This window comes from Sabethes cyaneus, chromosome 3 (genome assembly GCF_943734655.1).
Source record: "Sabethes cyaneus chromosome 3, idSabCyanKW18_F2, whole genome shotgun sequence".
NCBI classification, from domain to species: Eukaryota; Metazoa; Arthropoda; class Insecta; order Diptera; family Culicidae; genus Sabethes; species Sabethes cyaneus.
Genome location: NC_071355.1, coordinates 51433483 through 51448485, shown reverse-complemented (window position 1 = coordinate 51448485; position 15003 = coordinate 51433483). Strand labels below are relative to the sequence as shown.

General features: G+C 39.1%; 2 protein-coding genes and 2 long non-coding RNA genes across 6 annotated transcripts; 2 read left to right on the top strand and 2 right to left on the bottom strand.

Moving 5' to 3' along the window:
• Nucleotides 1-1494: 1494 nt before the first annotated feature.
• Nucleotides 1495-3350, bottom strand: LOC128742962 (uncharacterized). The gene is made up of 2 exons (XR_008412277.1): nt 2450-3350; nt 1495-2376 (listed from the first exon to the last, which is right to left on the bottom strand). It is a non-coding gene; the product is annotated as an uncharacterized LOC128742962 (long non-coding RNA).
• Nucleotides 1915-3770, top strand: LOC128742963 (uncharacterized). The gene is made up of 2 exons (XR_008412278.1): nt 1915-2815; nt 2889-3770. It is a non-coding gene; the product is annotated as an uncharacterized LOC128742963 (long non-coding RNA).
• A 1599-nt stretch (nt 3771-5369) lies between these two features.
• On the top strand, nt 5370-6225 carry LOC128740559 (uncharacterized protein C1orf131 homolog). 2 transcript variants are annotated; one of them, XM_053836107.1, is made up of 2 exons: nt 5370-5490; nt 5544-6225. In XM_053836107.1, the coding sequence occupies exon 2, from the start codon at nt 5558-5560 to the stop codon at nt 6149-6151; it is 594 nt and encodes a 197-aa protein (XP_053692082.1). In that variant the 5' UTR covers nt 5370-5490; nt 5544-5557; the 3' UTR covers nt 6152-6225. The 2 variants fall into 2 exon arrangements, with proteins under 2 accessions (XP_053692082.1, XP_053692083.1); XM_053836108.1 differs by having other exon boundaries at nt 5534-6225.
• A 3-nt stretch (nt 6226-6228) lies between these two features.
• LOC128740557 (uncharacterized) lies at nt 6229-14006 on the bottom strand. Of its 2 annotated transcripts, none has more exons than XM_053836105.1 (11): nt 13951-14006; nt 13295-13881; nt 13075-13238; nt 12797-12947; nt 12464-12729; nt 12265-12409; nt 12030-12209; nt 8224-8424; nt 8043-8162; nt 7803-7979; nt 6229-7732 (listed from the first exon to the last, which is right to left on the bottom strand). In XM_053836105.1, the coding sequence occupies exons 2-11, from the start codon at nt 13368-13370 to the stop codon at nt 7404-7406; spliced, it is 1809 nt and encodes a 602-aa protein (XP_053692080.1). In that variant the 5' UTR covers nt 13371-13881; nt 13951-14006; the 3' UTR covers nt 6229-7403. The 2 variants fall into 2 exon arrangements, with proteins under 2 accessions (XP_053692080.1, XP_053692081.1); XM_053836106.1 differs by having other exon boundaries at nt 13075-13235; nt 13951-14004.
• Nucleotides 14007-15003: the final 997 nt, after the last annotated feature.

Here is a 15003-nt window from a genome sequence, read left to right as displayed (position 1 = left end):
TTCGCATATTACGAACACAATTTATAGCGGCCACCATTATAGCGCGTAAAAAGCTGGATATGCTATTTTGGCAAAATATGCGGCTACTTTACTGCTAGCCCTCTTATAGTGCTGACAATGCTTAGTTGCAGCTAGTTACCAACAAGAAGAATTTAAATGGAATTGTGGATGCCAATTTACAACAGTTATGCAGTCAAAAAGCTGATAAACAACAACCTGCAGTATAAAACACCAGGGATGCTAATAAACGACTGATTTACTGCTTATTTTAATGCTTATTGGTTACCTGGGGCACGCATATGTTGGGTTGGAAATGAACAAAATGGTGGTGGGTCATTCAGATCGTGTGCCGAGCCCCAACGTCTTGTTTTGCCAGCTTGGTTCGTGGAACTTGCACAGAGCCGAGCGTGTTGGCCGAACATGAGTTCACCAACACCAACCAAGTCTGCGACAGTGCGATCACTTCAAGAGCAACATTTCAAATAGGCCGAAGTCAAAACTGACAGTTTCGAGAAAATCGATGATGAAACTTGCGCATCATTTTTTAACTCCTCATTTGATATAAATAGTTATGTTTAGAATTGAATGACGCATTTTGATGCAAAAACATAACAGTTTAATGTGTAATGCAACAACTAGCAGGAAACACATTGATTTACTTTGTAATTTGCAAAAATATGCGTTGGGCCGTTTTCGGAAATCTTTCGGCAATACGACTTTTTCATAAGGCTGATTTGATTATCCATTGTAGTTGAGGCCTTTGACATGAGGCTTTTATTTACTGTCAGTGGTGATATGATTTTGGTGTTGGGCCGATTTTCAGTCAGCGTTTTGCATTTGGCCCTTGTTTATCGAGTTGCTTTAAAGCACAGTGGCTATAAAAGGTTAAAAATTCTTGACCAGGACAGAGGACAGGACGCCGGCCAGCTTCATTATTTGTACTAGAGAAGTTGCGGTTTAATTTCATCATCAAATCTGCCACCTCCGTTGAGCAGGTTTTTGTGAAGCGAAACCTGTTACCCGTGAAATGCAGAAAAATTTGCCGATTTACGTTAAAGATGCGTTTAGACCGGACAATTTCTTGTCAACATGTGGAATGCAACATGCGGAATGCGACATGTTGCTAGTTGTTGCTAAGCGTTGCTTCTGTCGCCATCTAAATACTTGTGATATGTTGCTATAGTTGCATGGAAACATCAGGTAACAGTTTGGAAAAAGTTGCGTGCCACATGTTGCCAATCTAAATATACCTTTAGGATTTAAAACTTGCTGTCTCCAAAACCATTAAAGGCCAACGTGAAAGGTCAATTCTTGATAAGATTTATTTATCAGGATCAAGTTGGAATCGTTTCGCGTTCCAGTAACACCGTAAAAACATGTATGGTGGTTGCAAGCCATGTATTTTTACCCTATTTTTCGCGGAGGACTCAAATGTTGGTCTCGTTGCCATCGAAAAACTGGATTTTACAACTTTTAGTAAATATAATTTTCATGTTCTTCAAGAAAAAATGTTTATTTTGGCATTCTTATTGAGAAATTGACAATTTTCTAAATCATTGTTCTTTCATCAACGCCAATCAAAAGCTTTCGACACATATTTTTCATCGCCGTCATTCGATCGGATTTTCCAGAGCCTCAATATGCTGCAAAAGCGAATCATCTATCTGTACATTTTTAATCAGTTCACCGGGTCTATCAGGAACTTCAAATCCGACCCGGTCAGCGTATTATCATACAATAACAATTTCCTTTCCAGTTAGTTTACGACTATTAGCAGCAATCTTCTAGCTCAAATTAAGATTCCACGTCATGAACGACATCCACCGATGTTTGATGTGTCCTCTTTATAATCATCTCGAAAATTTTCTGGATCTTTAATTTCTAGCAAAGGTGATAGTGTGTGGATATTTTTCTGTATACGTGAAAACTATTTTGCAGAATAAGCCTTCAGTTACCGCTTCCGTTTCATACTCAGCGACAGTCGCTATGGTAGTTTAAAGCAATGCAGCGGTTCATTCATTTGCATTTCTAACTCACCGCGTTCAAGTGCATTCCGCCTTGGCAGTTCAGCGATAGTAAATGTTGGTCGCGCAACTAATGAACTTACTCCGGTCGGTCCCTCCACAGGTGATACATATATCAAGCGAAATAGCTTTTTTTTGTGTGAGCCGGAAAGGCCGGAAAGTAGCGTAAATGTTTGTTGCCGTGCAGGCTTAAGTACCAAAACGTGTCGTCTTTGTGAATGGCCGTGTTATTTATGCAGGTGAAAAGTATTTAAACAACGTATTGTTTTTATTGCCCGTTCGAATATGGGTCTTTCTCGCAATTGTACGGAAGGGATCATCTTCGTGGCAGCAACTGCAGAACTGGCTGTTTCTAAAATATTTAATTTGCATTGTAACATTTAATTACTATTGGAAACACAAACGTTTGTGTATTTAATACTTACGAAACGTACTAAACCGGAGATGGCCAGTGATTACTTGCCACTTGCCACTTGCGATGCGTAGAAATCTCACAACAAAAATAGGGCCGAAAGCAAAACAAAACACAAACTGCGTATCAAGAGCAACATTTCAATAGGACCCAAGTGCAAAATATAAAAAAACTGGTTTTTTGGTTATATTTAAAGCTTTTTTAAGTATCTATAGTAAATACAAAACATCATAGTGATTTAAAAACTATATAGGTCTTAAAAAGCAAATTTGAAAAAGCCTTATGTGAAAACTGGCAACAAAGTTTTCATTTTGTGCTTCGGCTTCGGCAAGTGGCAAGTGGCAAGTAATCACTGGCCATCTCCGGTTTAGTACGTTTCGTAAGTATTAAATACACAAACGTTTGTGTTTCCAATAGTAATTAAATGTTACAATGCAAATTAAATATTTTAGAAACAGCCAGTTCTGCAGTTGCTGCCACGAAGATGATCCCTTCCGTACAATTGCGAGAAAGACCCATATTCGAACGGGCAATAAAAACAATACGTTGTTTAAATACTTTTCACCTGCATAAATAACACGGCCATTCACAAAGACGACACGTTTTGGTACTTAAGCCTGCACGGCAACAAACATTTACGCTACTTTCCGGCCTTTCCGGCTCACACAAAAAAAAGCTATTTCGCTTGATATATGTATCACCTGTGGAGGGACCGACCGGAGTAAGTTCATTAGTTGCGCGACCAACATTTACTATCGCTGAACTGCCAAGGCGGAATGCACTTGAACGCGGTGAGTTAGAAATGCAAATGAATGAACCGCTGCATTGCTTTAAACTACCATAGCGACTGTCGCTGAGTATGAAACGGAAGCGGTAACTGAAGGCTTATTCTGCAAAATAGTTTTCACGTATACAGAAAAATATCCACACACTATCACCTTTGCTAGAAATTAAAGATCCAGAAAATTTTCGAGATGATTATAAAGAGGACACATCAAACATCGGTGGATGTCGTTCATGACGTGGAATCTTAATTTGAGCTAGAAGATTGCTGCTAATAGTCGTAAACTAACTGGAAAGGAAATTGTTATTGTATGATAATACGCTGACCGGGTCGGATTTTAAGTTCCTGATAGACCCGGTGAACTGATTAAAAATGTACGGATAGATGATTCGCTTTTGCAGCATATTGAGGCTCTGGAAAATCCGATCGAATGACGGCGATGAAAAATATGTGTCGAAAGCTTTTGATTGGCGTTGATGAAAGAACAATGATTTAGAAAATTGTCAATTTCTCAATAAGAATGCCAAAATAAACATTTTTTCTTGAAGAACATGAAAATTATATTTACTAAAAGTTGTAAAATCCAGTTTTTCGATGGCAACGAGACCAACATTTGAGTCCTCCGCGAAAAATAGGGTAAAAATACATGGCTTGCAACCACCATACATGTTTTTACGGTGTTACTGGAACGCGAAACGATTCCAACTTGATCCTGATAAATAAATCTTATCAAGAATTGACCTTTCACGTTGGCCTTTAATGGTTTTGGAGACAGCAAGTTTTAAATCCTAAAGGTATATTTAGATTGGCAACATGTGGCACGCAACTTTTTCCAAACTGTTACCTGATGTTTCCATGCAACTATAGCAACATATCACAAGTATTTAGATGGCGACAGAAGCAACGCTTAGCAACAACTAGCAACATGTCGCATTCCGCATGTTGCATTCCACATGTTGACAAGAAATTGTCCGGTCTAAACGCATCTTTAACGTAAATCGGCAAATTTTTCTGCATTTCACGGGTAACAGGTTTCGCTTCACAAAAACCTGCTCAACGGAGGTGGCAGATTTGATGATGAAATTAAACCGCAACTTCTCTAGTACAAATAATGAAGCTGGCCGGCGTCCTGTCCTCTGTCCTGGTCAAGAATTTTTAACCTTTTATAGCCACTGTGCTTTAAAGCAACTCGATAAACAAGGGCCAAATGCAAAACGCTGACTGAAAATCGGCCCAACACCAAAATCATATCACCACTGACAGTAAATAAAAGCCTCATGTCAAAGGCCTCAACTACAATGGATAATCAAATCAGCCTTATGAAAAAGTCGTATTGCCGAAAGATTTCCGAAAACGGCCCAACGCATATTTTTGCAAATTACAAAGTAAATCAATGTGTTTCCTGCTAGTTGTTGCATTACACATTAAACTGTTATGTTTTTGCATCAAAATGCGTCATTCAATTCTAAACATAACTATTTATATCAAATGAGGAGTTAAAAAATGATGCGCAAGTTTCATCATCGATTTTCTCGAAACTGTCAGTTTTGACTTCGGCCTATTTGAAATGTTGCTCTTGGTATAGGCTTTTTCATACAGAAGGGCCGAAGCACAAAATGAAAACTTTGTTGCCAGTTTTCACATAAGGCTTTTTCAAATTTGCTTTTTAAGACCTATATAGTTTTTAAATCACTATGATGTTTTGTATTTACTATAGATACTTAAAAAAGCTTTAAATATAACCAAAAAACCAGTTTTTTTATATTTTGCACTTGGGTCCTATTGAAATGTTGCTCTTGACTTGCACTTTGGTCAAGACTTTGGTTGATTGATTTTCAGGTTTTTGTTAAGTACTTTTCTGGTGGTGTGTAAACGATAAAACTTTCCAAACCCTTGAATATTGCTTCATTGGCCTTGCCAGCGTTGAAAGAGATTTCGTAGGCTGCTCGCACTTACAGGAAATCTCGTGCCGAACTGTCAACGCGTGAGTGTTGACAAAAGCAAAAATACTTCCCTTTCTTTTTTTCTCACGCAAAACCCTGAACAATATCAGCAACGCTGGCAAGGCCAATTGACGCATAATCAGAAAACTGTCAAAATCTTGCCGAACATGCAGTAAGGGTCGAAAAGTATAAACAACGGACGGCTGTGCTAAGCTCAGCTCAGTGCTGGAATGCCTTGCTAGGTGCGAAGTTTCGAAGAACAGCTTAAATGGGGCTTACTGTTTAAATTATTTAAGTAAAGTAATTTACCTATTTCAAATCAGAGAGGTACCTGATTGATGTTATATTTAAAACTTATTAATCATGTTAGTAATTTGCAGATTAACCTATCAAAATGGATAATTTCGTTCCAGTTCCAACGAAAGCATCGTTGTTGAAAAAATGCAGCGAAGAAAATGAATTTAAATTGGTTGTTTTTGAACCCGTTAAGGCAAAAAAGAATAAACTTGAAAAACCAAAATCTTTTCCGCTGCCATCTGAAGTTCAAGACAAAGAAAGTGGTACAGAAAGTGAACCAGATATTGCCGACATTTTCTCCGATGCATACAGACGAAAGCGCAAACCCCGGGAAGACCCTCGCACGTTCGACATTAGTCGAGCTCGCAAGGAGGTCATCAATTTCGGCATATCCGGTTTAGATAAGGAAACCAAGCACGAAGCCAGAGTAGCGCTGGCAATCAAACTCGGAGCGAAACCTCCGAAAAACGTGTACCGAAACTACAAGGAGATTCTCGCAGATCGCAAACGCGAAAAAGAGGACAGCGAACGCGCTAGTCGCCGCCGGAAAGGACAAAGTTTTGGAGCGGCCAAATCATTTCAGCAGCATCAACTGCGGGCCCGCCAGAAGGCAGCGCATCCCGGGTCGGTTACTAGGCACTACGGTGTTGTGGATCCGAAAATACGCGATAAGAAGAGGAGGAAAAAGTAACCACTGCAGATTTGAAGGATCGTTTTGTTAAACCCAATGAGATGTTTATATCAATAAAACAAAAAACCAATTGATGATTTATGTTCTATTTTATTTATTCGGATACTCCTAACACCATATCTTACTTTACGATACAGTTATAATTGATCGATTCTATAATAGTTATAGGTATATACAATGTTAAAAACCTCTGTGCTTATTTAGGTAAGTTATTATTTCCTCTGAAAGCATTATTCGAATTCGATTGCCAATCGACCTAACAAAATGCAGTAATAAAAACAGTTCAGGATATCACATGAAAATAATATAAAAAATAATATATTTCGTTATTTTGAAATAATACATTCACAAAGCAATAAATTTGCAGTAATGGTTATTTGAGTAAATTATATTTTATTGCCCAAAAATTTCATGGGCAAACGGAATATCAGATTTCAAATTTTCGTATATTTCTAATTTTACCTCAAACGTAATCTATTACTAAATTTTGACTTTTTTTTCATGCAGTCTTAAGGTTTTTCTTCTCTGTAGAATTGTGTGCTCGCAGATAGTTTTAACAATTGGAAAATTTTGACTGTGAGATTCAACTGATGGTTTGTTGCGATATCACTACTGTAACTTGTATTTATTATCATCGGTGAAATTATTACCAATCAACAACCAAGACATCCCAACTGCCCAATATTTTTCATTCTAATCTTAATGCTGTTTTTCGGGATGGCAGGATAGCATTTTTGAACGCGTCTTGGAATTGCGAATCATCACGGACAAAAAGTAAAATGCTAGATGTTCAGCAATTTACAATTTCAGTTGCTAAATTTTTGTGCTGCAATATAGCAGACATTTACTCCAATCTGCCATAAGAAATTGTACAGGCATTTGGTATTTAGACTTAAGCAAGCAGCGAATCATTCCCAAAATATAATTTCAATCTAATTTTGTTTACTGGTTGCTCTTGGTTACTAAATTTTAGTTCATAAACAAAATAGACTAAATCCGAATGCTGGCTATTCACGTATATTTCACGTGATTGCTAACTGTAATAAATGTGATGAAATACAATTGTAATACAAGTATTTTTATACTGCATCAAAGCCAATCAGTTTCTCACTGCATTATATGTTGGGCGGATAGAAGTGCGTACTTAATCGAAACGTATTTTACGCACTATTTCTGCAGCTTCCGGAAAACACTATTCCGACCATGAAAATTATATCAAAGCAGATCCTATCGTGCAAACGTATAGCATTTTTTAGGTCATCGAACCGTATCGGAGCGAACTTTCGCCCACTGCCGACGGTGACATGTCGTCTCCGTCTTCGCTAGCGTTACTAGAGCCCGACCGAAACCGGGGGAACCTCATAGACTCCCGCAAACTGTCGATCAGTCGCTGCTGGAATGTTTTATACTCCATGTCGTCATCCAGTGAACTAGTATCACCGAAGTTAAAATCGGCTACTTCAACGATAAATCTTTCCCGATTCTGAATGTAGTAGGCAACACCGAATACCACTAATATCACGGCAAGAAGGCAGAATCCAATCGGAACCACAATTACCGACAGCTGGGATTTTGGTTGATCTGTGGGTTATATTTTACATTAATTCGTTACCTCTACAAGAATTTCTATGACCCTTTCGTAGGTACTTACTTTCATAGAACTGCAATCCCACTTGAGTAATTCTTTCGGACACGTGATTTTTCAAAAAAACTACCAGTGAACGCTGTTCATCACTGAAAAAGTACCGCCCAAAGCTAAACTTGCAACGTTCCTGGTTGCTAACCCAAGTTCCGTGGCAAGTTTCATTCTTCGTAACGTTATGCTGACCTGTAAAAAGGTACACCGTATGGTTAACTACATTTCATTTCCGGTTTAGAATATTAGCTGTACCGCTATGGACATTGAAGCAAAACTGGAAGGGAGGTGATCCGGAACATTGGAACAGTAGGTCAACCATATCTCCCCTTTTAACCCACTGGGGTCCGGTCACGTTGAACTTCACAATTGGATCTATTGGAGATAAATATAAAATTGATTTGATCCGCTGAAAGTTGCTCGGTTCGTCACTTACTTTGTACAACTATCGTCCGAACGAAGTGTCCGTAGGTTTTTTTCGGATCAGGAGGAATTCTCGAACTGTTACCGCACACAAACGGCTGCCGGGAATCATCAATGTTGAACGTGGGATCTGCTTTTTTGATAATACGGCTTGGTGTGTCGTCGTCGCCTGACTCCAGCAAGTGGACGGGAATTTTTTCTCCATTCAATATGTCTGCAACGAGAAATAAAAGCAGGCTCGATCAAGTATTGAATTTATTTGAATGAGCCACCGTTTGTTTATATTTTAGAATTCAGTTTATCAGCAAATTTATATTATGCAAACTCAATTGACCCAGTAGGGAGCATATGTTGGAGATGTTAAAGAAAAACTGATCATCGATGAGAATACGGTCGATTTGGTCAAATAATCTCCTGGCTTTGTGGATATTTATGGAGGAGAAAAGTGCATTTGATCATTAGACCCAGGTCGGATGATCCCCAGGTGGCTTTGTAGAGGGAAAAAGTGCTTCAGATCACCAGGCCTCGAGAAGCTGCAAAGTTAACGCATCACTGGCAGTTATCGTTCGTGTCGATGTGCAGGCTATAGGGCCCGATCACCGGTCTAAACATCGCTTTCCTGCCAATCTGGGTGATCTCCTGCAGGGCTATAGTGCAGAACTGTTGGAGTTCTAGCTATTCCAGCAGCGCCTTGTTACCACCCTCGAAATTCTGCGATATGCAGTCCCAGGTACCATGGATGCTTGGCTAAGTGTCTTTATATATTTATTTTACCAGCCAAGAGCCGGGGTGGCTTTTGCCGTATCAAGAATTTCTCTCCATTGTTGTACTCCGTCCTGGAGTGAGCTACACGTCGCTAATTCGTTGCACGTCTCGACACACGCAAGTCGGCTTTAACTTAGTCGAACCATCTAGCACGTTGGGCACTCTATTTCTGGTGCCGGTGGGGTTCTTGAAAAGATCTGATGTCGCTGCACAGTCGTCCGGCATCCTTGCGACGCGGCCAGCCCACCGTAGACTCCCAACTTTCGTCAGATGTACGATGGAAATCTCTCCAAGCAGTGCCTGTAGTTAGTGATTTATACGCCACCGCCACTCTCTGCTTTCCGTTTGTACTCCGCCAAGAATAGTCAGTAACACCTTTCATTCAAATACGACAAGTGCACGTATGTCTTCCGTGAGAATTACTGTCTCAAGTCCGTAGAGGACCACTTGTCTGACCAGCGTTTTGTACAACAGCTTTGTGCGGCGTCGTGTGCTCATTGATCGAAGCGTCTTGCGGAGGGAAAAATGAGCCTTTCTAGCTTGAATGCGTCGTTGGATCTCCTTACTCGTATTATTGTCGGCGGCGACCAGAGATCCCAAATATTCGAACTCAACAACCACTTCCAGTTCATCGCCGTCAATAGTCACTGTTCGTGGGGGGCAAACGTTGCTTTCCTTGGAGGCTCTTCCTACTATGTATTTGGTTTCCGACGCATTGATTTATAACGTTATCCTCCTACCCTCCGTTTTTAGTTTGGCGTAGATTGCCTCCACCGTCCCATGGTTTCTAGTAATGATGTCGAGGTCGTCTGCGAAGGCTAGGAGTTGGCTACTCTTGCTGAAGATCATTCCTCTCGATTCGATGCCCGCTTGCCGGATCACACCTTTAATAGCGATATTTGAAATCCACGAAAATATGATGCGTGGGCGCGTTGTACTGTCGACATTTCTGAAGGATTTGTAGGAGAGTAAAAATTTGATCCGTGGTAGCACGAGCCCCCATAAAGCCCACTTGATACTGCCCTACGAATTCCCTTGCTATTGGGGATAGACGACGTAACAAAATCTGAGAGAGCACCTTGAGGCGGTGTGAGCGTATCTTTTTTTAGTCGCCTTTTTTCATGCCGAATTTCCGTAGTTAGAATAGTATAAGTAGGTTGCCTTACTAGGGCCAAGCAACCGAGTCTCGTGTTAGGGTTGCCAACTTAGATGTAGTGCCGAGATAACAAATTTCTTAATTCAACCGCCCGCTCCGGATTAAACGATATTGTGAGCCGCTCGTAACCTGGAATATAATCGTGCACTTGGCTGAAGAATCATTTAGCAGCCGCTTTTGACATGACCACAGACGCACAAAGCTGACAAAGTTTTTTTTTTTTTGCTATATTGATCATCCGCACGAGTGCCTCCTTTCCTGTCGGTATACGACTTTAGCTTCCACAGGGGTTGGTTGTCTGATTTCTGTTAAAGTTGCTCGTATTCTGGCTGGTATTACGAGGAGGTAGCAATAGGAGTTACTGGATAAGACGCTAAGGACCACTATGAGGTCTATTTTATACTATTATATTTTGGAATTTTTTTGCGGCCCTTATGCTCAACAACAAACGAACTCAGAGAGAAATGAGAATATGTATACGCTAGCTCTCTCTCTCCTCTTTTTGTTAGTATTTTTTGTTTTGTTCACGCTTACCCAGTTTTGCTAAAGCTTTCCAGCTTTGCAGCTTTACAAAAGTACTCTTTAGCAGCTCATGTCACTGATAACCGCCGAAGGTTCAGTCGTATCTTTCTTGTTGGTTTCGATTTAAATACATTGGAAAACCGAGCGCGAATTTTGCTTATTACGAGATAGTGGTCCGACTCAACGTTTGGTCCCGGAAGGACCACACGTCTGTGACATCCAGAAAGTGCCGACCATCAACCAGAACGTGATCGATCTGAAAGCAGGCCTCTTCATCAGGATGTCAAAATGGAATTCAGAACGAACTGCTCCGTATCGCAGATTGCACAGCTTTTTCTGCCCTTCATTGAAGATATTTGGAACTGAAGTTAGTGCAGAATAGTTCGGTTAGTCAAGAATGGCTTATTGGGTGCTGTTCGATGCACAGAGAGAAATGTTTGTAGTATTGAGTCCCCGCTTTCAGTGAATCAATAAATCGTTCAGCCCGCCTGTTGCGTGCACTAAAAGACTCAGCTTCCACAGCAGTAGCCGAACTTTAGCAGCTTCCTTAAACTGCCATTCATACTTCTTGAAAATATCTTCCTACCTTGCGGACTAGTCATTGATAAAGATTGCTGGAAATTTTTAAAATTATTGTACAGCCGAAGGTTCTCAAAATTTTAGGAAATTATGTACAAAGACACAGTTTACGGACTTATTAATGAAAATAACATTTGAAAAATGTTTTTCAATATGTAAAAAATCCCATTCAAGTCACCCACTTTCCCAGAAACATTAAAGCGAATGACGAAAGTTCATAGCTCTTGAACCAAACGTGGTGGAACAAACATTTTGACGTTGGACTACGTCTTTGATTTCTATATTGGGGAGCAGTTTAGAAAAACGAGAACGGAACATGTAACGAAAAGTGGTTATAGTTTGCACACTTATAACTCAGTAATCCCTACATAGGTTGTAGAGATATTGGTATCAATCGATTAGAAATTTTTCTACGAATCCATTGCAATACAGTAGATAACATGGTCCCTTAATAAACTTTTAAATAATAATTTTCAAAATATAATTCATTTGGTCGATTACCGTTACCGCAGAAACCATGGCTACTACGATTTGCGCAAGTTTATATTATGGCCGAATAACCCAAGTTTCTGTACATTGTACAGACGATCCGTTCTATTATAATTGTATTTAACATATAATCGGCTTGATGAGGACTTGCAAGCCATCAGAATTTCTCAGAGATGAATGTCTGAACCCTCTTAAGGCGAGCTTTGCGCAGCGAGCAACCTTCATAAACTAGGCGAAAGCATATTATATAGTATAATTTAAACGATAAGCTTGATAAGCAAATAAAATAGTTAAAACAAAATGCTTACTTCGCGTATCGGCCATTCCGAGTAATATGGGACTAACACTAGCAAGTGTTTCATTGACAGATGGGAGTACCTCTCGCCGACGCCGACTAGAATCAACTTTTGATGCCACTGTGGGTTTGACCGAGCTTACTGCTAGTCCGGAAGTAGTATATGACACTGTTGTAGAATCATTGGAAGGTGCTGAAAATATGAAACGCTAGACTAAATCATGAACGAGAATTGCATTTCGGCATACCATGTGTTGTAGTACTGGTAGTGCTGGTAGTAACAGGAGTGGTTGTTGTAGTAGTAGCAGGAGTAGTAGTTGTAGTTGTAGTGGTGGTTGTTGTTGTGGTAGTAGTAGTTGTCGTAGTAGTAGTAGTAGTAGTCGGTTCAGGCAACTTTAAGATAAACAATATTAATCAAATTAACTAAACTTCGATGGTTAGCAATACCTTTTCAAACGATGCTACCACTAACGCTTCGATAGTATATTCATCATTTTCTTTTGTAAAATTACTTAACCTGTTTAATTCATCCGATGTACCCAAATACTGACAATTAACGAACCAATATGTTCTAATGTAGGCTGCTTTTTCCAACACCCTTGAATCGCTCTCAGTGAAAATGATTGTCTGATTCAATGCCAAGGCACTAGATACGTAATCCGAATCAACGACAGATTGATTCTGAACTAACTGCATTTGTCCATTTAGTAGTCCTGAGAAATGAAAATATTAATACCTATACGATAATAAAAAATTATAAAACAACTGTGCATTACTCACCGGTCAAGTTAAATCCAACCGATTCACGTTTCACTTCCAAGTAAGTAACATAGTAGTATTTTCGAATAATAACCTGAGTACTGTAGGTTCCTGCTGGTACATTATTGCCGTAGCTGATAGTCCAGTTAAAATACGGTTGTTTGCTTTCACCCTGAAATGGATGTAATGCTTTCATATCTTTCTTGCAAATTGATAACATGAAAAATTCGCATTCATACAACGCATACATGTAGATAAAAATTATTAATCCCGAGACTACATCGCCCTACTAAACTTACTGACGCCGTATGGGGTGGATTCATATTATCTGACCAAAGGACCTCATACTGGTCTGCTAGTGGTTTTCCATCCGTTAGTAATGTGGCATGAAATTCAACTGTTCCTCCTAGTACTACGGAACCAGATGTTTTTAGATCGATTGTATATTGGTATGCTGAAACTGCTGACAAAGAAACATTAAATAAATCATTTTACTGAAATGCATCGCTTCTGACTCACCAGCACCGGTAAGTATTTGCAGCGATAGCAAACCGCTAACCAGCAGTTGGATGCAGCAGAAACTGCGTCTCTCCATTCTTCTGATTACGTGATTAGAATATTTTTATTTTTTGATTACACTAGATACTCCACCAAATTGGTTCTTGCAAAAATTTTAGATTATCATACCCGTATGGATTAGAACTCAAATAAAATTCATAGTTGCAATATAAACCAAGACTCAATTTCTAGTTCGCACAAAACTAAATCAAACGGGGTTTTTCTTATCACTCACTGCACAATTGTGCTCATTATTTAGTGGGCTGCTGTTGTCGCAGATTTTATGCAAATTTTCTAGCGATGATTACGGATTTTAACTTTTACGACGTTTATATTTAGAATACCAATAAGTACGTATAATGTATTCAATCCGACGTAATATCGCAGTTCACACCAACAAAAGCTGTCGCACTCTAAGCTGGACTTTTAAACTCATTTTAACAATAAGTAGCAAAATACATCAAAAATACACATCTTTTAGACTTTTTTCCTAAATCACAAATTGCACAGCACTGCGAAGCAAATGCAGGACACCCGAGACGAAACACCTACAAAATCGAAACACAGAAATTAATCGCACTTTGCTTTATTTAGCATTCGAACAACGCGCTCCTTACACTCTTGCCAAATCGGCTTTGTGTTTAATAACACGTTTATAATATCTGCTATATTAAAAAAAGGCTATTTTGTTTTCTTCACTCCTATATTTTTGCCCTTTCGAGATTAATAAAAGAAGATATGCTCGATATGCTCTGGCCCATTTTCACACTCACGTCGAACCTCGTAAAGAACTGTCAGTTGTTTAGCGCATCACAAGTGAAGTGCCCCAGGCAAAACGAGCAAAACGAGTAAAAGGGTAAAATGGGTAAAATGCAAAACGTACAAAACGAACTCTCCACCAAGCTCTCCACTCAAAATAATTTTCACGTCGAAATTAGGGGAAAAAGTTATGGGAATATTTTCCATCCAGCTTTTCCCGTACTATTGACGTGAATTCTACTTAGTTTGCATTAGTACCGTCATCCAGGGGCAAATTGATCACCGGGGTGAAATTGATCAAACGTACGACTCAAACAAACTTAACTTTTGGGTGTTATTATTAAATAAAATTTAAAACTTATCATTTATTAGGTTGAACAATCATTTAAAGGTCTCTTTTATTAAGAATTCTTATTGAATTACTCATTTAATCACTTTTCAATTAAAATTCATATTCGCGGCATTTTGTTTCGATTTTTTTGCGTTGTAAACAAACATATTTTTCATACATCAAAATGATATTAATGAACGGTAAACATATCAACACGGGGCGAATCACTTCAAATTTAATAAATATATTAAATATATTTATGCATATTTACATACTTTTACCCGGATGCTAAATATATTTACCGGTATTGATGAATATTTTACGAAAGTTTCCACCTTTTTCATACGATCTTGAGCTGTCAAGTCCCATTATGTGGCAAGAGTTGTTATGATGAGGTGGACACATATAAAATAGTAAATACAGTGGACCCCCGTTCGTTTGAACGATTCCTCATGCAAACTAACGGGGTTAGTTTTTAATTTGAACAACTGGTAACCCTAAATATGCTGGAACTTTTGTGAACTGGCTGCCCTGCTCTTTGTTATTGTTTTGGTGGTTTGATCAGAAGGCAGTTGCAAGC